The sequence below is a fragment of the Malus domestica genome, chromosome 07, assembly GCF_042453785.1.
Source record: "Malus domestica chromosome 07, GDT2T_hap1".
In the NCBI taxonomy this organism is placed as follows: Eukaryota; Viridiplantae; Streptophyta; class Magnoliopsida; order Rosales; family Rosaceae; genus Malus; species Malus domestica.
The window spans coordinates 26,316,690-26,341,413 of NC_091667.1; the positions used below are offsets into that span (position 1 = coordinate 26,316,690).

Sequence of the window (24,724 nt, forward strand, 5' to 3'; positions counted from 1 at the left end):
AAATAAGAAAAATTGCATAGGAAATCAGGAATCTGCAGAGAATTATATGAATTATTGAAGTGTGACAATTTTTTAAGCAGTTCATCAACCAAATCATATCCATCCAATATTCTTATTAATTAATTTAACTTTTTTTAACGGATTTTTTGGATCATTGGAATCGAACTTATCCAGACATTGGAAGTGATTACAGACAGAATATTATTTGGTTACTTCATCAAATTGTATTCTTTCTTTGACTTCAATAATTATCATCTTACACTACAAAAAATACAAAAAATGGCCATTGGGTACAAAATTAAGGACACAAATGAAATATTGTGTCTTTTTGAACACCAATATAGAGGAACATTGCCCATTCCATGAAGGGCTATTATGCCCAATGTAAAAAAATAAAATTAAATAATAAATAAAAATAAATAAATAAATAAAAACTAATGAAAAATGCTTGAAAACTTTGAGTTTTAACGATAAGAACAAAATAAAGGGTAAAATGAATAGTAACATGATTAACTTTTTAGTATAAAAATTTGATTTTTCGTTAAAGTTAACCGTAGCTAAACCTTTTCGTTAAAATTCTCAGAAAAAATGGACACAATACATTACCTTGAAAGCTTAAACAAAAAAATGGACACAAATATATTATTTGTGCCTATGTTATGCTACTAAGGACACAATTGTTGGTTCTTTATTATTTTTTTCATAAACTTAATACCAAGGAACAAAATGTCGATAATATCGGCGATATATCACCGATATTATCGGTTTTTTCCCGAACCGATATTTTAATAGGTATCCAAGGGGTTTTCGTCAAAATATCGTGATATTATCGCGAAATTTCGGAACTGTGCAAGTCGGAGACGAACGCCGGAGCTTCTACAGCTCCGGCCGACTGTAAAACAGCCCCCTAGACTCCGATCTAGGTATGAAAATGAAATAGAAGACGAGAGGAACGTTTTTATAACGTCCATTTGCCGTGAAACGGCCGGAGGTGTTCGAAAAGTTCGTCGACACCCACGGCCTCACCGGAGATGGGTGTGCCTATTCCCGAGTCGATTTCATCCCAAAAACCTTGCAAAAACACGAGATAGAACTTCAATTTCACATCTAAGCTTCGATCTAGAACATAAAAAGAAAAACCCGAAGCTTACCTAATCAGAGAAATTGAAGGAACTCACTGGAGCAGGTGCGATGGTGTGCGTGTGGGTCTCGGTGCAGAGAGAAATGAGAGGTGTATGTGGGTCTCGGTGCAGAGAGAAAGGAAAGGGAGGAGCAGAAGGCCATTGTGTGTGTGTGGGTCTCGGTGCAGAAAGAAATGAGAGGTGTATGTGGGTCTCGGTGTAAAGAGAAAGGAGAGGGAGGAGCAGAAGGCCGTGGTGTGTGTGTGGGAGAAGAGAGAAGAGAGATCGAGAGATCTGTGTGTGTGTGTGGGAGAAGGGAGAAAAGAGATCGAGAGATCTCTGTGTGTGTGTGTGGGAGTGGAGAATGGAGAGAATAGAGAAGGATCGAGAGAGAGAGAGAGAGACAGAGGTCGTGTTTGTGTGTGTGATGTTTGTGTGCATGCGTTGTGTGCGTGTGTGGTTGCGTGCGTTGTGTGTATGTGTGTGGGGTTCCTCCTGTCAGGAGGACATATGACTCATTCAGGATTCCTGACAACTTTTACAATTATTTTGACAATTTCATACTACTTTTACAATTATAACTTGTACAATTTCAGACCATGGATGGTGGTTTCATTCAAAACTGTGTGCCGATATTCTTTCAAGAGGTGGAGTATCAGAGTCATTCAGAGCATTTTCGTTTCTTCTTCTTCCCTTACCACTTTCAAAGCTGACACTGTGATATTCTTTCAAGAGGTGGAGTATCAGAGCCATTCAGAGCATTTTCGTTTCTTCTTCTTCCCTTACCCCTTTCAAAGTCATTCTAGATCCATTCCAGAGCTTGAACACAAAGGGTTCCATACTTAAAGTAAGTTTACAAACTTAGATTTATATTATTGTAATTTATACAACAACAAAAAAATTTGTGTGGACTCGTATGTTAATTTTTTTAAGTAATTAATACTTGCATGTTAGTTTTTGTAAGTAATTAAGTAATGTTAACAATTACATGTTAATTTTTTTAAGTAATTAATACTTAAATGTTAGTTTTTGTAAGTAATTAAGTAATGTTAACAATTACATGTTAATTTTTTTAAGTAATTAATACTTGCATGTTAGTTTTTGTAAGTAATTAAGTAATGTTAACAATTACATGTCAATTTTTTTAAGTAATTAAGTAATGTTGTATAATTATTCCCTAGGATAATTTTAATATGTTTAATGTTATTTATTATTTTATTAATATTAGGTTTTATTATCAGATTGGATTATTATTCATTAATATTAGGTTTTTTTATTATCAAATTGGATTATTATTCATTAAATTGGATTATTATCAAATTGGATTATTCATTAAATTGGATTATTATTAAATTGGATTATTATCAAATTGGATTATTATTCATCACTATGTTTTATATTAGGATTTTTTTTATCAAATTGGATTATTATTCATTAATATTAGATTTTATTATTCCATATTATTTTTATAATTACTTAAATTTTTACAATCATTTCTTTACTTCGTATTTAATTCTTCTGTAGAATAACTTTATTATTTAGGTTCTCTTATATAACCGTCATCACTACTATATTTTTTGGCCAAAAAATACTTGTCTAATTTTCATGAAAAATAAATATAGGTACGTTTAAGATGTCCAGTGGAGTTACTAAACGTGATCCAGCTTGGGAACATGAAGACCCAATAGACCGAAACAAACATGGCACAACTTGTAAATATTGTGGTCGGGTAATGAAGAGTGGCAGAGAGACACGACTTAAGTATCATCTTAGTGGATTAGATCTAGCAAAAAATGTCCAACGATGCGATAATGTCCCCCCAGAAGTGAAGGCATTCATCAGTACATTATTAAAAAATAAAAAACAGCAGAAGGAAAAGATAACACATGGAATGGAAAATATTCGAGCTGGGCTACGGGGAGAAGTCTATGGCCAAGCGGTTGACAATGATGATGATGACGATGAAGACGAATGTGATGATGACATAGGACCTAAAGAACAACGCAGTTTGAAACAAGCATTACGTGCCTCCAAACAGTCAGCATGGGAAAGAGAACACCTTCATAAAATTCCTAATAGAGCACAAGGTTCCGGGACAAGTGGTGGTGCACAAATGAGACGGGGAGGCAGTCTTAGAGAATCACAACCAACACCACCAATAGCTCCAAGTTTATACAAGTCATCCAAAGCACGTCAAAAGAGTGTTTGGAGTTATTTCACTGGAGGTAATGTGAAGGAGGGAATGGGGCGTCTAATTAGCAAGTTCTTTATCTATGAAAATGTCCCTGCTGAGAAAGCATCATCACATCATTTCAAAAATATAGTAGTGGGATGTCAACAAGCCAGTGTTGGAGTACAACCTCCCACTCCCTATGAGATAAGAAACAAATATTTGGATATGGAGTATAAAGACATTGGCGAGTATGTTAACAAGTTGAGGTCAAAGTGGGAAACTAATGGTTGCACAATCATGTGTGACGGATGGACCGGCCCGACCAGATTGTCTATCATAAACTTCTTGGTATACTCCAAGGGAAAGACAATTTTTTTGAAGTCTGTTGATACTTCAGACCATATAAAGAACTACAAGTATATTTACAAATTATTAAGGGATGTAATCATAGAGGTGGGAGAGCATAATGTTGTCCAAGTCGTGACGAACAACGGTTCTGCATTTGTCAAAGCTGGAAAAAAGTTAATGAAGCATCATAATGTGTTTTGGACATCATGTGCAGCACATTGTATTGATCTCATGTTTGAGGCAATGGGGAAGAGAGAGAATGTTGCTACTGTGGTCAAAAGAGCTAGAACGATCACAAATTATATTTACAATCACGGTTGGTTGTTGGCAAAGATGCGTGAATTTTGCAAAGGAGAAATTATTCGTCCAGCTACCACTCGATTCGCCACCAACTATATTGCATTAGACATCCTACTTAAGAAGAAAGCAGGATTGAAGCAACTATTCATTAGTGACGATTGGGCCAACCACAATTTCAGCCGCTCAAATGCAAGTCGTATGGTGGAAAGTATAGTGCTTGATCATGCTTTTTGGACTCAATCAGAACATGTGTGCCAAGTGTTTGAACCTCTTTACAAGGTTTTATGGATTGTTGACACAGAAGTGTATCCTACTATGGGGGCAGTATATGAGTTGATGCGTGTAGTGAAGGATGAATTGGAAAGAAAACATGGTGCAAGGTGGGTCATAAAGATAATTGAAGACCGATGGTATAAAACATTATACCACGATTTGCATGCAGTAGGTATAAATTATGTCATAATTTGCAATTCATTTCTTTAGTTACATAAGTATTATTTCTCTTATTAGAGTATGTGTTTCTTTGAACAGCATATTATTTGAATCCTCGATACTAATACAGACCCGGTGTTGGAGATGATGGTACTCTTATACGTGTTGTACATAATGTATACTATAAATTAGACCTTGCATCACCAGCAGTTGGCCAATTTGGAAATGAGGTACACAATTACTTAAATTATAATAATTACTTTGTTAGATTAAACTAACACAATTTATTGAATTTAGCTAACATGGTTTAAAAATGCAAGAAGAACTTTTGGAGAGCCAACATCAATTGCTGCTCGAACAACAATGTCTCCTAGTGAGTGTAAACATATTTCACTATAAGTTTATAATAGAATTTGTTGGAGTTATTAGGCTTATTAACATTCTTTTTCATTGTAGCTGAATGGTGGATCATGTATGGGACCGATGCACCAACTGTGAGAAAGTTAGCAATCAAAGTATTATCACAAACAGCTTCCTTATCTGCTTGTGAAAGAATTTGGAGCACATTTGCACTCATACACACAAAGCAAAGAAATAGGTTGGCTCATAGTAGGTTGGAAAAATTAGTTTATTGCTACTACAACATGAAGCTTCAAATTCGAGATAAGGAAGCAGAAATAGATCATGTCGATCGTGGTGACCCACTAGATGTGTTTGATATTGTTGGTGAAGATGATGATACAGAGGGTAACCAACTTTATCAATGGATTAGACCTCTTCATTTAGATGATGATGAAGGCAACCCAGCTTCCAAAGTTGCGGAAGAAGCACGTAATGAAGGGATAAATGTAGAAAGAGTATTAGAGGATGAGGTGGGATCTAGCAGCGCTGACTCTTTGGAAGAACCTTTGCGCCCAAGACCAAGAAACACTGGAATTCCACCTTCATCCAATCCTACACAACCACAACATCGTGCTGATACTAATAATAGCTCTAGTACAAGATCAGCAGACTCACCTACCACCGGATGTGGGAATGATGAAGGATATAGTGGAGCTGGAGGTAGTGGAGCTGAAGGTAGTGGCGGTGGATATGGAAACTATGTTGAACCACCTCTCGGATTTATGAGCCCCTTCACTGGTGAGGCAAACTTCACGCATGCAACACAGGATGATGACCATGGCAGTAAGCGGGCAGGACCAACAATTGGTGCCATAGGGAATGACTATACTCGTAGAGAAAGAGGCAAGGGGATTTTGTCAAGTCAAGAAGATGACTCATTATCTATAACTTCGGACTCTGTTGGATTGGGAAGTAGTAACTATGGTTATACTCATAACTAACCATTTCTCTACCCTTCATATCCCAATCATATTGGGATGGAATCGAGCGACTCATGGAAACAATCCGAGACTCAATCTTCAAATGATTTTGCTTATGGACAAGGTCAACCAATCTCGGATCCATATGGGTGGCATGCTAACAATTACATGCAAAACTATTTTGGGGATTTATCATTTGATAACTACTCTTCACAATACACTCACTCTACACATAGAGATGATGAAGATAGTGAAAAATTTGAACCTCATAGGAACTATATGTGGTACTAAGTCACTCATGTATCTTACCATACAATGTATAAAGTATAAAATATTGTACTAATTCAACAACAACAACAACAACAACAAAGCCTTTTCCCACTAAGTGGGGTCGGCTATATGAATCCTAGAACGCCATTGCGCTTGGTTTTGTGTCATGTCCTCCGTTAGATCCAAGTACTCTAAGTCTTTTCTTAGAGTCTCTTCCAAAGTTTTCCTAGGTCTTCCTCTACCCCTTCGGCCCTGAACCTCTGTCCCGTAGTCACATCTTCGAACTGGAGCGTCAGTCGGCCTTCTTTGCACATGTCCAAATCACCGGAGCCGATTTTCTCTCATCTTACCTACAATTTCGGCTACTCCTACTTTACCTCGGATATCCTCATTCTCAATCTTATCCTTTCTCGTGTGCCCACACATCCCACGAAGCATCCTCATCTCCGCTACACCCATTTTGTGTACGTGTTGATGCTTCACCACCCAACATTCTGTGCCATACAACATCGTTGGCCTTATTACCTAAAATATTGTACTAATTCATTATATATAAATGATTATGGTGTGTTTAGTTTAGACTTTTTTCATTAATTACTACATATTTTCTACACTCACAATGTTTGTCATCTCGCTATATAATCAATTTGATAATGTTAAATCCATCATGCAATGCATTTCCTTCCAATTTTTTGTAATAAACTAATAGATAATTGACTAAATAAACATCCTGCAAAGTTTCAATAAAAATTTCCAAGTTTTTCTTATAATTTCCGTGGTTTCCATGTAATTTTTATCGATATCGATATTATCCCGATATTTCCATCGATATTTCCGTGTTTTCGGACTACCGATATTTCCGATATTACCGATATTTAATACCTTGCTTAAGACCCACCCACACCCATCTTAACGGATTTGGATCCTCTCCTGAGCCGAAGGAGAGGATCCTCCTAACCAAAAACTGTAGGCTATTGGATTTTTATTCAACGGCTACAAACAGAGAGTCATTTTAAAATTATAATAATTATAACTGTTGGATGAAAATCTAACGGTTCACAGTTTTTGACCAAGAGGATCCTCTCATTGGGCTCAGGAGAGGATCCAAATCCCATCTTACCAACACCATAAGCTCCTCGAAATGCCACGTGTTCCCAAGTTGCAGACTTTTTGGCCATACGAGTCTCCAAATTCATCTCACAAATTAAGAATACAATTACCATTTCACAACTATCCAGTTGCTTTTTTGATTTTCTAGTCAAAGTCTCTTTCTTGATAATCGCTATCTTATCTCTCTCTGCTATGGTGTTGAATTCAGAAGAAAACGACGAAAACGACGACTCCATTGATTATCCAGACATTGAAGGAGATAACAGACCGAATATTCAATGTTTACTTCGGACATGATTCTCTCCGCATCCATCGGTCCAACTTCATCAAATTCTGTAATTCGAACAATTAAAATTTAATTTTTATTTATTAAAATTATTATAATTTTAAAAATTAATTCTTATTTGTAATCGTTTGATCAAATTTTAATAGTCTGAATTACGAAATTTAATGAATTATGACCAATGAATCTGGAGGAGATCCATGGTTGTTTACTCCATCAAATTGTATTCATTCTTTGACTTCAATGATTATCATCTTACATTTGAATTCAATAATTGTCATCTTACATCACACATAGGCTATGTCATCAATATGTCACTCAATATCTCACAACTTTATAAATTAATTTAATTGTGGGGTGTTTGTTTAAGTGTTTAATTAATTATGTTTAAGTGTATAATTAATTAATTAGGATTTCACTATAATATTAGAGAAATTTGATCAAACGGCTACAAACACGGGCCTACTTTAAAAGTTATAATAACTTTAACTGTTAAATCAAATTTCAAGAGTCCGGATTGTTTGATGAGAATAGGTGGAAGAGATCCGGAGATGATTCATTTCCGTGTATGTGAAATGGTCTTAATTATCATAAAGTAAATAGTGCACCAATGGCCTGCAGCCCTAATCACACAAAAGATTATTATTGGCTTAAATTAGATCATCAAATCAACCATAGTAAGTGGCCCAGTGGTAAAGGTGCGGACTACGGCTTCCCAATAAATTTAACTGTGGTCACAGGCAGGGTGAAATTCCTCATAACCCCTCTAGACCCGAAAGATGTGGATAACCGTGGCTTGCCACCAATTATCCCCTTTTATAAAAAGAAAAAAAATTATCTCATCAAATCATGCCTAAGCACTTTTTAACATCCTCATTCATTAACCCATCATTGAAAATGGGAATGGATTTTCCCACCCAAAAGATTTGTTAAAGGACCAAATATCCATCATGTTCTTTATTTGACAAAAACATATGTAGAGACATCAAGGTCAAAATTCCCACATGGAAATTCAGAAAGAATATGTTTTGAATATCAGGCAATTTTGAACAAAGACATGTGAACTTTTGACTCTTATTTGGCACTTATCTCTACAAACAGAAAGGGGTCACCACCCTTCAATTCAAAGTTTCTTCATAATTAGTAATTACAAATGTCTTGCCTGTCTTACTGGTGGCTGAGATCGAACAAGATTAAAATTGAGTTCGAGCCAGTTTTATAGAGTTTCGTTATTTTTTCTAGAACTTGTAAGACACAATATGTTGGACTGTTTTTTATTTTAATAAATGTAGTTCCAATATTTTTATAACTTCACCAAATAGAGGCTGATATCGAAATAGGAGTCACCAAACAAAAGTAACATTAGAGAATGAGGAGGATTTTGATTCCACAAACATCATCATTCCACCAATTGTTTGTTACCTAGGGTAAGTCTTGAATAGTCCGGACTACTAGATAGTCCGAATTTATATCCATTAGATTGGCAAGTAAGCAAAAATAGTATTTTCTCAATTCAAACATGACCGTCCATTTTTCGTACTACTGAGTAGTCCGTCCTATTGAAAAAAGTTGAGTTACCTATAGTGAAACTCTAACACTTAGTTTGGCATTGATGTGCTGTGAGAAAAATTACCTCTAGAAGTGCTTTATGAGAAATTAGTTGTGAGAAAAAAGTCTTTAGCTTCACAATAGGCTAGCAGCAATATGGTTCAAATTCGCATTTGGCGATAATCGAATTTAAGATCTCTCACTTACAAGTGATAAACTAAATTTTAAATCTGTTGTGAAACTCTCAAGGCTTAGCTTGCCCTTGTAGTATCGCCCTAGGGGCATCCTCGGAGTAAGTTCGTCCCTCTCCCGGAGTCCCACTTCAGAGGGGCCATATGATGTGTCATCTCTGCTAATTAATAAAACACTCATTGTCAAACAAAATCCTATGAAATTACCCGTTTAACCCTCTAATTAAAACAAAACATGAATAAGAAATATGAGGCAGAAATGTAATTTCACACAACCAAATTTTGCTGTTTTTTTTTTAAGCCTCACATGCATGTAATCCTAACATATCTCTAATTAAAAAAAATAAAAAAATTTCTCACTCCCACATTCTCTATCAGTCTCTTCCTCTCTCATTCTATTTCAAAAACAAAAATAAAATATTTTCTCGTGTGCCCATATGCTAGTAAAATTTAAATAAAATAGTATGTCTAAAGCAATTGTGATGTCAAAGTTTTGCTCCTTGATTAGAACACACCTTGTCAACCTTTTTGCCCATTATTTCCATTTTTGCCCCTCACTTTTGAATACACAATGATGAGATGAGGACAAAATAGTAATTTTATACCTTTTGACAAATGACAATCATATCCCCTTTTTTCCTATTTTGCCCTCAATTTTGATACACAATATTTACATAAGGAGGGTAAAATAGTAATTTTGTATCAAAATATTTACATAAGATAAAAATATGCACTTATTAAGAGAAATTGTCTCACCATCATTTTTTTTATACAGGTAAGTGAAATCATAATGTTTTTTTAATAGTTTGAATGAACCGAAGCGGTTGCAATTAAGGAGAACGTGAGAGGAGGTTGGCGGTTGTTCACACACACAAAGTGTGTGCTCTCTACTAGTATAATATTAGAGAAATTTGATCCAACGGCTACAAACACAGGCCCACTTTAAAAGTTATAATAACTTTAATCATTAAATCAAATTTCAAGGGTCCGGATTGTTTGATGAGAATAGGTGGAAGGGATCCGGAGATGATCCCTATCCGTGTATGTGAAATGGTCTTAATTATCATAAAGTAAATAGTGCACCAATGGCCTATAGCCCTAATCTCACAAAATATTATTTGGCTTAATTTAGCTCATCAAATCAACCACAGTAAGTGGCCATGCGGTAAAGGTGTGGACTGCGGCTTCCCAATAAACAAAAAATGTGAGAGGTCCCAGGTTTGATGTTCCGAGCTAGTGAGTCTGCTTGACTGTGGCCACAGGCATGGTGAAATTCCCCATAGCCCCTCCAGACCCGAAAGATGTGGATAACTTGCCACCAATTATCCCCTTTTATAAAAAGAAAAAAAATAGCTCATCAAATCATGCCTAAGCACTTTTTAACATCCTCATTCATTTACCCATCGTTGAAAATGGGAATGGATTTTCCCACCCAAAAGATTTGTTAAAGGACCAAATATCCATCATGTTCTTTATTTGACAGAACATATGTAGAGACATCAAGGTCAAAATTCCAACATGGAAATTCAGAAAGAATATGTTTTGAATATAAGGCAATTTTGATCAAGGACATGTGAACTTTTGACTCTCCTTTGACACTTATCTCTACAAACAGAAAGGGGTCACCACCCTTCCATTCAAGGTTTCTTCGTAATTAGTAATTACGAATGTATTGCCCGTCTTACTGGTGGCTGAGATCGAACAAGATTAAAATTGAGTCCAAGCCAGTTCTATAGAGTTCGTTATTTTTTCTAGAACTTATAAGACACAATATGTTGAACTGTTTCCTATTTAATGTAGTTCCAATATTTTTATAACTTCACCAAATAGCGGCTGATATCGAAATAGGAGTCACCAAACAAAAGTAACATTAGAGAATGAGGAGGATTTTGATTCCACAAACATCATCATTCCACCAGTTGTTTGTTACCTAGGGTAAGTCTTGAATAGTCCAAATTTATATCCATTAGATTAGCAAGTAAGCAAAAATAGTATTTTCTCAATTCAAGCATGACCGTCCATTTTTCGTATTACTGAGTAGCCCGCCCTATTGAAAAAAAGTTGAGTTACCTATAGTGAAACTCTAACACTTAGTTTGGCATTGATGTGCTGTGAGAAAAATTACCTCTAGAAGTGCTTTATGAGAAATTAGTCGTGAGAAAAAAGTCTTTTGTCTCACAATAGGCTAACAGCAATGTGATTCAAATTCGCATTTGACGAGAATCGAACATAAGATCTCTCACTTACAAGTAATAAACTAAATTTTAAATCTGTTGTGAAATTCTCAAGGCTTAGCTTGCCCTTGCAGTATCGCCCTAGGGGCATCCTCGGAGTAAGTCCGTCCCTCTCCCGGAGTCCCACTTCAGAGGGGCCATATGATGTGTCGACCTTGAACCTTAACATGGCTCTCCCAAAGTGTTCAGCTCTCTATGTTACAGTTGAGTGAATTTTCATTTCACTGAAGTTGAGATTTCAGCAGAGCTTAAAAATGCAATTAGAAGATGCACGAGACACCGGAATGTTAATTGAACAGCAATCTAAATCAAAAATTGGATTTTTCCTTGCATAAAATACCAAGTCACATCCAGAACACCAAGAATTTAGCATAACGATAGCATCTCAGGATAAATAACACATTATTACCTCTCACATTTCTCGTTATAGTCTCTTTCCACCCCCGACAAGCAAATTGTCAACGTTACTCTCTCTGCCCCTCTTCGAGATGCCTCTATACCTGGCTCGCGTATCTGAATGGATGCTCTTGACAAACTTGCTTCGAGTTCATTTAACTCATCAAGGTCCAACTCATCATCATCATCATCATCATCATCATCATCATCTTCAATGTCATCATTAACGGGAACTTCAGAACCAGCAGCACTAGTCGAGGCGCTTGGCCCTCCTGCTGCTGAGTTGTCTTTGGCCTGAAATGAAGCACAGTCAAACTCAGATCACATAAAATAATGGAAATTGTCAAACTGTTCATGTAAACGGGATCACATAATATAAGGGAAATTGTCGAATTGTCCATGCAAACGGGAACCATCCGACTTTAATTGAAATAGGTAGTCTTAAGAGTTCAAGAAAGCACTGGATACATTTCACCAAAAAAATAGAAAGCACTGGATGCAAGAGGACACCCAGGATATTCATCGCTCCTGGTTTCGGAATATTTGTTCCTTGGTAACGAGCTAGATGTAGTTCTACAGAGTTGTAAAAATAATTGTGCACCGAAAAGAGAACAACCAAAGCGAAGCTTTCGGTTATTGTGTCACTGATGTATCTTAAAAGAAAAAGTAAGAAAATTTCTATTTTGGAAAAGACCACCACCTCACGTATGGTATTGAGAATTTCTCACCATTAGTGTATTCACATCAATATCAAACTTCGATCTCATGCAATCTCATGATGTCATCACTTCTTTTAACATAAGTGAACAGTGTGTTATTATGATCATGTTTTTGTCTAAATGCACGGTAGAGTTTCCCCTATAGACGCTACAAGTCAAACAGGGGCCACTCTTTCACAACAGGATACACCGACTTGTGAAACAACTAATATGGATGAAGGGAAAAGAATGAAAAAGACTGAAATGAATTACGTATAAAATTTAACCCTGATCACAAGATGGGAACAAATTAAAATGACCAGTTTTATAAAGTTTGACCTCCTTGATAACAGAAAAGACGAGGAAAAAAGAAACAAGTTCATGCCAAAAAATTCAAGTAACCAGTAGCTAAACGTACTTTAGTACTTAAAGCAAGTCCACCCCTAAGGACTTTGTGTCAGCACCCAACGCATTTATCCACTCAATTTTACAGTAATAGACCTCAGTAAACCGTAATAGGCCAAAGCATCTCCACCCCTAAAAATACGCTGGCACCCAGTCTATCTAATATTATATTATTTTATTCATATCAATTAATATTTTATCATTTATTTTATTTTTTATTTTTTCTTCTTTCTTCCTTTCCCTCTCCTCTCTCTCTCTCTCTCTCTCTTTTCCAGCTCACTCCCGTGAGCTCTCCTTCTCCTTCCTCTTCAAAACCTTCCATTTCTGCACGCCATCCACCCTTGCATCTCTGACGCCATCCACCCATGCATCTCCGACGTCGTCGACGCCGTCCTCCTGCATCTCCACACCTCCGACGCCGTCGCTTCGTCCTCCCGTCGTTCTCCCTCCGTGGTTCCTTCCCTCCCGACATCCTCTCCCGCCTCGACCAGCTCCGCTCCTCAGCCTCCACAACAACTCCCTCTCTGACGTCATATGCCCTCCGACGTCACACTGACGTCAGATAGGCCTGTCCCAAGGTCTGTCGATTTTAGGCCGGCCTGTGGACTGGCTTGGGCTGGGTGCCAGTCAATTTCACAGGCTGGAGTGAATTGACAGGGTGCCAGCCTGGTTTTTTGACTGGGTGCTGGGTTCTCTTCTTCCCGGTGGAATTGCTCTTAAGTGTATGAAATTCCAAAGCACAAGAATACCAACCAATAGCACTCTGTGGCATGAAATATCATGTCAACAAATAACACTTAAAATGGAGTGTAAGTACAAGTAGACATGTTAAGGGTTAGAGCACAAGTTTACCCAATCACAGACGCTCACTTTAAAGAGTTAATAGTTAGAATTACTGAGGATGCATGGAACAAACAACACATAGAACAAAGAAGGAATAAGACATACACGGTATACCCTTAAAAGGATCCTGAAGCATGTAATCAATATTTTATAATCTCACCAGAAAAACCCTTGAGACCATGATCTACTTATAAACAAAACCAACAAAGAGAGACATAACTAAATAAAAAGCATAACGACATAGAAAAATGATTTGAAAAGCAAATCACATCAAGAACAGAAATTTTATTGCATAGATCCAATCACATCATTTTGGTCATTTGCAAACGTAAAAGAATGTTCCATGATCTCTTTTAACGCCTCTTAAGATGTTTTGAACGGCTTGGTGACACCAAAATCACTATTCACAACATCTGATTGAATCACATTATTACTAACCTATTGAAAGGTACTAATTTTATTTTTTTTTTAAAAAAACTTTACTAATTTATCACCGGCACTATGTGCCTCTTAAAATGTTTTGAACACAATATTCATAATTTTCCTTATTTTTATTATATTTTTCTTTCCCCTTCACTTGGGCACCATCAACTTTCACTCATTCTTCCATTTTTTTATTATTTTCTCTCATCCCACTTATATTTATATTTTATTTTATAATGACTAAATTATCAAATTACCTCTGCATTATTTGATATATTATAATAGATAGCTTTTGAATTTTTTTGGTTGAGGGGCAATTTGGTCCAAATCTTTTTATCGAAGCCATGACCCCAAAGTACGGCTCTGGCTTTATATATAATAGAAATAGATAATATTTTGAGTTTGAGTATATGTATAATATATTATGTGTTTTTAAACGCAAAATAAAAATGATTATACTGATTCCTTCATTCCTCATGAATAAGGATTGATTATTAGAACTTCAAAATTTTCATTTGATACTCTAAACTGTCTATAATTATAAAGAAAAATATACTTGTGATGAGTGTATATATATCATCATCATCATGCATGTGACACTAAGCTAATCATGGACCCAAAATATCTCTATATATAGTACAGTGGAGACCTCTCTACTTCACTTTACCATCTGGCCCTCTGCGACTCCTCTCTTCTGTCTCAATTTCTTTCTTTTCCACCATAATTCAGCTGAGGAAAAAAAAAATGGAAACCAAAGGCGGCAGCAGCAACCCAGTGAAGAGGAAAGGAAAAGGGAGGGACTTGACCAATTTGCCACCAAAAAGAGGTCGTATCAAAGCCGGTATCTTTGGGATTGGGGGCAGATCTAATCAAGCATGTTCATCAGGAGGATCAGCAGCAAACTGTGACACCAATTCTCCAGAGGAAAGCTCACCTTCTGCAAGCTACTCTTTTAATGGGTACGATTAAAGCTACCAGCTTTTGGGAAAGGGGAAGAGAGAGAGAGAGAGAGAGATGGCAGATTGTGACCGTATGATGAAAGAAATTACTTAAGGGAAGTTATTTGTTTCTGGTGTTTTTCTTTTTTTTTACTTTGAATTTTGAGGGTTTGAACTTTGAAGTAATTATGTTATCCAGGTTGTTCTGCTAGAAGTATGTAACTCTTCCTCTTTCTTGGCAGTAATTAAGTTCCATTTTGCTACCTCTCTTCAGTTTTCTGGATCTTCCTTTCTGCACTGCAATTACAATCCTGAATTTTACTGAACATTTTGCGTGGATGAACATCTGTTTCCTAACAGCTCCAGATCACAAAAATTCCAACTCGTTGTTATCACTAATTAATTAATTATCTAAGAAACAATTTGATCTTTGATCAAACTAATTAACTTCTTTTATGTTCTCACTAATTAAGAAACAAATTATGTGCATCATGCACACTCGTTAGTAGTGCTAAAATATGTGGTTAACCAAACTGGCTCGCTTTTTGGCGACAAATCTGTATTGGCCCTTCGTGACTGACGATCGGCTCCCGGAAGAAGACCTTTTAATCTGTTATACATTGTTGATGTATCCCTCTGAATTATGAATAAAATTTCGTATTGATGAAAAATAAGAAAAATTGCATAGGAAATCAGGAATCTGCAGAGAATTATATGTATTGTTGAAGTGTGACAATTTTTTAAGCAGTTCATCAACCAAATCATATCCATCCAATATTCTAATTAATTAATTTAGCTTTTTTTAACGGATTTTTTGGATGATTGGAATCGAACTTATCCAGACATTGGAAGTGATAACAGACAGAATATTCTTTGTTTACTTCATCAAATTGTATTCATTGTTTGACTTCAATAATTATCATCGTACATCACACTTAGGATATTCATTGTTTACTTCATCAAATTGTATTCGTTCTTTGACTTCAATAATTATCATCTTACATCACAGTGATCACACATAGGCTGTATCATCAATATCTCACTCAATATCTCACAACTTTATAAATTAATTTAATTGTGGGGTGTTTGTTTGAGTGTTTAATTAATTAATTAGGATTTCAATATAATATTAGAGAAAATTAGAATGCTTGCTTAAGTGATATAATAATCTAATTATTTTGGCTGAGAGTGAAAGGATTATATGATGAATGTTTTGGCTGGTACCAACTCAGATATAGTCTCCTTCTTTTCCCATTTTGTAAAAATTGCAATCTTTAACCCTAACCTTTTTACAATCTTTAACCCTAACCCTAGAGGGTGGCCAACACATCTGCAAATATGAAAGTGAGAGAGAGAGAGAGAGAGAGAGAGAGAGAGAGAGAGAGAGAGAGAGAGAGAGAGGTTCAAGGGTGTTCAAAGTTCAACTTTCAAAAAGATTATTTCTTTAGGATGAGGTCTTGAAAGCAAGAAAGAACAATCCTTCTGAAATATTAGATTTGGTAAGGATGGAATCATGTGTTCACATTTCACATCAAATGCATAATATATATTTTGTCCTAATTTGGGAAAATGGATGAAAGAAAACTACCTAAAGCAAAGATGGCCAGTGAAACATTATGGACCCGTATAAAACTTGGACTCATTTGGTCAACACATTACCATTTAGTTAGTGAACCGCACCTAGCTTTGGGAGTATGCTTTCTTAAGAGCATATTAAAACATGGATCTTGGGAATTAGTCTTTAATCTTATCTTATTTGAACTGAGAACTGACATCCGCACTAGTTTTTTTTCTCTCCTTGCACTCTTGTCATTTTCTTCTAGCCAATAAATTGAATAAATCGAATACAATTCAAGAAACAAAGAAATAGTATGTCAAGAGAAAATTTAAGTGCGGAAATCCTGTCTTTTAAATTAGCCTCCTAACCCAATTTTCTTCCTTTCTAAGGTAAAAGTGGATGACAGCTTTGCGTGAAGCCCAAGCCACACATGTTGGTAAAAGGTGACCATCATCATTGTGAATGATGGTGTATGTGAAATGGTCTTAATTATCATAAAGTAAATAGTGCACCAAATGGCCTGCGGCCCTAATTACACAAAAGATTATTATTGGAATTGGAGTCTCCGAGGCAACCCCTCGGGATCCTTCTAACCGGTGTTAGTAAGCCATTGGATTTTTATCCAACGGTTACAAATAGGGGGTCCTCTAAAAATTATAATAATTGTAGCCGTTGGATTTTTATCCAACGGCCTACTAACCCTGGTCAGGAGGATCCCGAAGGTTTGCCTCGGAGAGGATCCAATTCCATTATTATTGGCTTAAATTAGCTCATTAAATCAACCATAGCAGTCCAGTGGTATGGGCGCGGACTGCGGCTTCTCAATAAACAAAAAATGTGGGAGATCTCGAGTTCAACGCTCCGAGCTAGTGAGTCTGCTTGACTATGGCCACAGATAAGGTGAAATTCTTCATAACCTCTCCAGATTCATATTGATAACCTTGATTTGCCACCAGTTGTCCTCCTTTTATAAAAAGAATTAAAAAATCAGCTCATCAAATCATGCATAAGCACTTTTTAACATCCTCATTCAATTACCATCATTGTAAATGGAAATGGATTTTCCCATCCAAAAGAGTTGTCAAAGGACCAAATATCTATCATATTCCTTATTTGACAGAAACATATATAGAGGAGGTGGTGGTCAAGATCAAAATTCCCACATGGAAATTCAGGGAGAATATGTTTTGAAATATAAGGCAATTTTGAACAAGGACGTGTGAACTTTTGACTCTCCCTTGGCACTTATCTCTACAAACAGAAAGGGGTCACCACCATTCAATTCAAGGTTTCTTCATAATTACATGTCTTGCCGTCTTACTGGTGGTTGAAATCGAACAAGATTGAAACTGAGTCCTTGCCAGTTCTATAGAGTTTCGTTATTCCTGATAGAACTTGTAAGACACAATATGTTGGACTATTGTCTATTTTAATAAGTGTAGGTTCCAATATTTTTATAACTTCACCAAATAGCAGAGATATCGAAATAGGAGTCACCAAACAAAAGTAACATTAGAGAATGAGGAGGATTTTGATTCCAGAAACATCATCATTCCACCAGTTGTTTGTTACCTAGGGTAGGTCTTTAATAATCCGGACTATCTAGTAGTCCGAATTTAAATCTATTAGATTGGCAAATAAGCAAAAATAGTATTTTCTCAATTCAAACATGACCGTTCATTTTTCGTACTACTGAGTAGTCCGCCCTATTGAAACAAAATTGTGTTACCTATAGTGAAACTCTAACACTTAGTTTGGCATTGATGTGCTGTGAGAAAAATCAAATCTGGAAGTGCTTTATGAGAAATCAGCTGTGAGAAAAAACAGTCTAGCGTTTGACAAACTTTTTTTTTTTTTGAACCACCGATATTATTTACACTAAATGAGTGAGGGTGGGCTTAGCCTCACAATAGGCTAGCAACAATATGGTTCAAATTTGCATTTGGCGAGAATCAAATTTAAGACCTTTCACTTACAAGTGATGAACTAAATTTTAAATCTGTTGTGAAACTCTCAAGGCTTAGCTTGCCCTTGCAGAACCGCCCTAGGGTCATCCTCGGAGCAAGTCCGTCCCTCTCCCGGAGTCCCACTTCAGAGGGGCTATATGAAGCTTATGTGTCGACTTGAATCTTAACATGGCTCTCCCAAAGTGTTCAGCTCTCTATGTTACAGTTGAGAGAATTTTCATTTCACTGAAGTTGCGATTTCAGCAAAAATGCATTTAGAAGATGCACGAAACCGGAATGTTAATTGAACAGCAATCTGCATCAAAAATTGGAATTTTCCTTGCATAAAATACCCAGTCACATCCAGAACACCAAGAATTTGGCACAAAGATAGCATCTCAGGATAAATAACACATTATTTCCTCTCACATTTCTCGTTATAGTCTCTTACCACCCCCGACAAGCAAATTGTCAACGTTACTCTCTCTGCCCCTCTTCAAGATGCCTCTATACCTGGCTCACGTATCTGAATGGATGTTCTTGACAAACTTGCTTCGAGTTCATTTAACTCATCAAAGTCCAACTCATCATCATCATCATCATCTTCAATGTCATCATTAACGGGAACTTCAGAACCAGCAGCACTAGTCGAGGCGCTTGGCCCTCCTGCTGCTGAGTTGTCTTTGGCCTGAAATGAAGCACAGTCAAACTCAGATCACATAAAATAAATGAAATTGTCGAATTGTTCATGTAAATGGGATCACATAATATAAGGGAAATTGTTGAATTGTCCATGTAAACGGGAACCATCCGACTTGATTTGAAATAGGTAGTCTTAAAGAGTTCAAGAAAGCACTGGATACATTTCATCAAAAAGAATAGAAAGCACTGGATGCAAGAGGATACCCGGATATTCATCACTCCTGGTTTTGGAATATTTGTTCCTTGGTAATGAGCTAGATGTAGTTCTACAGAGTTATAAAAATAATTGTGCACCGAAAAGAGAATAACCAAAGCGAAGCTTTCGGTTATTGTGTCACTGATGTATCTTAAAAGAAAAAGTATGAAAATTTCTATTTTGGAAAAGACCACCACCTCACGTATGGTATTGAGAATTTCTCACCATTAGTGTATTCACATCAATATCAAACTTCAATCTCATGCAATCTCATGATGTCATCACTTCTTTTAACATAAGTGAACAGTGTGTTATTATGATCATGTTTTAAAGAACATGTTTTTATCTAAATGTACGGTAGAGTTTTCCCTATAGACGCTACAAGTCAAACAGGGGCCACTCTTTCACAACAGGATACACCTAGACTTTTGAAACAACTAATATGGATGAAGGGAAAAGAATGAAAAAGACTGAAATAAATTACGTATAAAATTTAACCCTGATCACAAGATGGGAACAAATTAAAATGACCAGTTTTATAAGAGCAGTTCCAGCGGAGGGCATTTTGCCCAGCACCCTGTGAAACCCCTCCACCCGACCCAATTGACTGGCACCCAGCTCAAGCCGGTCTCTAGCCCAGTCCAAAATTGACTGAGGTGTTGCCCGGTACATCTGACTCATGCTGACGCCAGCCGGGTCATGCAAAGGAGGAGGAGGTCCATTTTTTGAGGAGCGTTGGTGTGGAACACCTCCACGGCGAGATCCGACTCCTTGGGTGTGGAGCACCTCCATGGCGAGCTCCGGTGAGGAGACGACAACGAGGTGCCTGCGGACGTTTGGGTGGAGCTCCGGCGAGGTCCCATCCGTTGGTGTGGAGCACCTCCACGGCGAGCTCCCATTTTTGGGGGAGGAGGTCCATTTCAGGTGCATCAACGCATTTGAAGAAGAAAACATGGAGAAAAAGGGGGAAAAAGAGAGGGTAGAGAGAAAGTGCTCTGCCGGAGAAGAAATGGAAGCAGAGAGAGAAATTAAATGATAAAATATTAATTGACATGAATAAAATAATATAATATTAGATTGACTGGGTGCCAGCGCATTTTTAGGAATGAAGATGCTTTGGCCTATTACTATTCACTGGGGTCTATTACTGTTCACTTGAGTAGATAAATGCGCTGGGTGCTGACGCAAAGTCTTTAGGGGTGGACTTGCTCTAAAGTTTGACCTCCTTGATAACAGAAAAGACGAGGAAAAAAAAAAGTTCATGCCAAAGAATTCAAGTAACCAGTAGCTAAACGTACTTTAGTACTTAAGTGCATGGAATTCCAAAGCACAAGAATACCAACCAATAGCACTCTGTGGCATGAAATATCATGTCAACAAATAACACTTAAAATGGAGTGCGAGTACATGTAGACATGTTAAGGGTTAGAGCACAAGTTTACCCAGTCATAGACACTCACTTTAAAGAGTTCATGGTTAGAATTACTGAGGATGCGTGGAACAAGCAACACATAGAACAAAGAAGGTACAAGACATACACGGTATACACCCTTAAAAGGATCCTGATGCATGTAATCAAAATTTTATAATCTCACCAGAAAAACCCTTGAGACCATGATCTACTTATAAACAAAACCAACAAAGAGAGACATAACTAAATAAAAAGCATAACGAGATAGAAAAAGGATTTGAAAAGCAAATCATGTCAAGAACAGAAATTTTATCGCATAGCTCCAATCACATCATTTTGGTCATTGGCAAACGTAAAAGAACATTCCATGATCTCTTTTAACCCATTTTTTCACAGCACTATCATTATAATTGTGGCCATTCTGCGCCCTATGCAATGGCCAGAAACCCAGCATTAAAACTTCTATCACATTACACTGCACAAACTTTATATTCTAGAGACAAGATAACAAAGAAAGATTAATTCCTTTTCTTTTTCCCTCAAAAAGAAAGAAACTCAGGTGATGCACATAGAAGATAATAACTTCCAGCCTTCCAGGCAATCAAACCCAAAAACAAAAAAAATAACAAACCAGCCCACAATGACCAGAAAAAGAGCCTCTATGGACACTTATTTCTTTTGATAAGCCAATGCTTTTCTTTGGTAGCATAAAAATGTGCTGACTTGAGATAAAGAAACCTCTCTTAATACCAAAATGGAAGCAAACTCACAGATAAGAAAAAATATTCACACAAGTCAGCGATGAGATGTTGGAAGTTAAAAGTTAGCCAACACAATACCAAAAGATGCACAGAGATGTACTAAGGCGACTGACTTCAAAGTGACATACTATCAGTCCATAAATCGAATATATTCATAGTATAAAAAGAAAACATTACCTTCTCTTCAGTGGCCTCAGGATCTTGTCTTTGATATTTTTCATACGCTTCAGCATCATCCACAAACAAGGTAGCATCTGATAGAAACAACTCACGACCACTGAAATACAGGAAAGCTTGAGTCGATAGCATAATACAGAGAACATTCACAAAAAGGAAAGCATAAAAGGTACAGAACCTCATGCGGTCATTCTTAGCCCTCTCTGCTCGTTGTGCAGCCAGGCCAGCCTCTTTCTCTTCAGTCTTTTTATTCCTCCATTGCATGAACAACTCAGTGGTCATTGGAGTAATGGTTGTTACTTTTGCGCGCTGCAGCAATCATCAGATGAGCATTAGTAAGAATTAAAAATTAAACAGAGGAAACAAAGCTAAAAATACTTAGGGATGCAATATATAACAAATGTACAAAGGGTTTCTATGATTCTATTACAAAATAGGTCGTACCCAGTGCACAAGGCTCCCGCTTTACGCAGGGTCTGGGAGAGGTGAATGTCGGCTAGCCTTACCCCCATTTATGGAGAGGCTGCTCCCAAGTCTCGAACCCGAGACCTACCGCTCATGGGCGAAGGCACTTGCCATCGCACCAAGTGCGACCTCTTTATGATTCTATTACAAAATAAATGGATAAAATGAAAATGCAAAGTCAACAAAATCAATATGATCATCACCTGATTTTCAATTTCATCCTCAATGGCAACTTTTTCAGCCTCTTCATCGAGAAGCGCCTTCATCTGAGATTTCAAAACATAACCAGGAGGAAGAGCATGTCTGTAGTGGCACTCTTTTCCACCATTTGGACAAGACCAAAACCAACCATATTGCTTCTTTTCCACTGCATCTAAGAAATGTTTGCAAACCTGTACATATTAAACGCCAGCTTAGATTCATAACATATACTGCATGCTAAAGTCAGAGATTTCACGTTACCCAATGATTAGGTCAAATAAGAAAAAGTATTTACTGTTTACCTGTCACCATTTTTAATATTTAAATATTTTCTCATCTCGAGGACCAAAATAATTTCCCCTCTATTATTCAATAACTCCACCCAGTTTAACTCACTAGCATAGCCTACAAATAGGGAACCCAAGCAAAAATCCCAAATATTTTTCAAGCAACATTGCAAATTCTATACAAGAATATGTCTTAGTTAATATTCAGCAAAGCAAAACCCACAACTGAAATAGAGTAAAAGTAAAAGTATCCATCTGCCAAATCTTTGTACATAAGACAGAAAATTGGTCGCCTGAATCCACTATAAAGTTGAGCATTTTAACATATACCATATTCGATGACTTGTTCTTTCAAAGACATAAATCAGCTATCAGATTGTGACATCAATAATTTAAACTGTAACATAACCCTTAGGATCAAGGATTGCACAGCTGACCTACACCACCTAAACTAGTTTTAAGTAAAGACTGATGTCCCATGCAACTAAGGCTCTGCCAGTCTGCCTCCCTCTTCTTTTTCTCTCTCTTTTTCCCCTCATGAAACATAATAACATATCATTGATGTAGTGGGCAATGTGCCCAGAAAGGCCTTCATATTCTAATCACCAAAACATTTGGAGGGTGGGTAGGGAGGAAGGTGGGGGATAGATAGATGGATATCTGGAGACAGATGGAGAGCAACACATTCAACTGCCAATATCTTACTAAAAGCTTCTATATCAGAAATCAAAAATAATTTACTATATGAAAACAGACATACAATTTCGGTGGGCTTATTCTGGTTATACTCATTCTTCTTTGACTCCACAACCTTTTCCAACGTCGCTTGATCCCAATCCTCCATAGTGTCTGAAATATAATGAGTAAAGAATAAGCAAATCACATGTGATATATTAGCATCAGAATATTAAACAAGATAATTCCATCCTTCTCACCTTCATCATCACGTTTATCACTGTAAATATCAATCTTTTCACCCTTCCTCTGGACATTCAAGTCATGCGAAAACTTGCACTTGAATCCCTTGGTACATTGTCCAACCTTGAAAAACTCGCATAATATAGACTTTGGATCAACACCTATTCAAATTTCCAATTCGATTACAAGCATACCAAAACCAATCCGCTATCAAACACAACATAATCGACCACCACCAAACAACAACTTAAAAAAAATGTGAGAGTTGGGGTACGTACTACATACCAGGTGGCACTTTAGGCTGACTAACAGCAATCTTAAACAAATCATTAAGCTCCTTCTCTTTTGCTTTCTCTTCCTCCTTCTTTTTCTGTAAAACCCTTTAAATTTTGATATAAAAAAAAAAAAAAAAAAAAAAAAACCCACACCCAAACACTAATTCCCAATAAAAATCGTTAATTTACTTTCTCAGCTGATTTTCTGCTTATCCAAACAGAACCCAACGGGGAAAAAACAGCAGAGATACGAAAAAGGATCCGAATAACGAAAAGCGGGAGTGGGACCTTAGCCTTGGTGGGGTCTACTTTGGGCTGGACAGACTGCTGGAGATTCTGGACGTACTTCTGGACATTCTTGCTCTTGTTCTTGTTCTTGAGCCCAAAGGTCTTGTCCTCCACCACCTTCTGCTTCTTCGCCAAGTCGGCCTTCGATGCCTTTGGCGGCATGGCTCCTTCGAATCCAACAAACAGAAAAATCAATAGTAAAAAGGGGGGAAATTGAACAATCTGTGGTTTCCGAATTGAATGAAAGTTATGAACTTTCGGTACGGATTTGCTCAATTTTGAGTCGGAGATGGCGCTTAGGGTTTTCGACAGCCCTCTCTGAGGTGCGAGAAGGATGAGCGAACGGCGGTAGAGTGAAGAGGGTAGGACTTGGGAGTGTTTTTGTTTTGCTGAGATAAAATGCCGATTTTGCCCTAACTTTCTTGCTACTATTGACTAGTGGTGAATTTTGACTGTTTAAGCAAAATCATTAAAATTCTATTTTTAAAACTAAAATTAAAAAAA

General features: G+C 36.9%; 1 protein-coding gene across 2 annotated transcripts; it reads right to left on the reverse strand.

Annotated features, from left to right (window-relative positions):
• Window positions 1-18,427: 18,427 nt before the first annotated feature.
• Window positions 18,428-24,724, reverse strand: LOC103446926 (zinc finger CCCH domain-containing protein 11-like). Of its 2 annotated transcripts, XR_001791240.3 has the most exons (9): window positions 24,221-24,624; window positions 23,943-24,027; window positions 23,675-23,818; window positions 23,500-23,588; window positions 22,455-22,643; window positions 21,965-22,095; window positions 21,787-21,886; window positions 18,969-19,227; window positions 18,428-18,855 (listed from the first exon to the last, which is right to left on the reverse strand). XR_001791240.3 is itself a non-coding variant. In XM_008386082.4 (8 exons), the coding sequence occupies exons 1-8, from the start codon at window positions 24,380-24,382 to the stop codon at window positions 19,036-19,038; spliced, it is 1,092 nt and encodes a 363-aa protein (XP_008384304.1). In that variant the 5' UTR covers window positions 24,383-24,724; the 3' UTR covers window positions 18,857-19,035. The 2 variants fall into 2 exon arrangements, 1 of the variants encoding a protein (XP_008384304.1); XM_008386082.4 differs by lacking the exon at window positions 18,428-18,855 and having other exon boundaries at window positions 18,857-19,227; window positions 24,221-24,724.

Coding starts and splice junctions, on each gene's coding strand:
- LOC103446926 (XM_008386082.4), bottom strand. CDS start 24,382: ATGCCGCCAAAGGCATCGAAGGCCGACTTGGCGAAGAAGCAGAAGGTG. Junction 23,589..23,674: donor TGATAAACGTGATGATGAAG/GTGAGAAGGATG, acceptor ATTATATTTCAG/ACACTATGGAGGATTGGGAT. Junction 19,228..21,786: donor CTGAGGCCACTGAAGAGAAG/GTAATGTTTTCT, acceptor GCTTCATTTCAG/GCCAAAGACAACTCAGCAGC.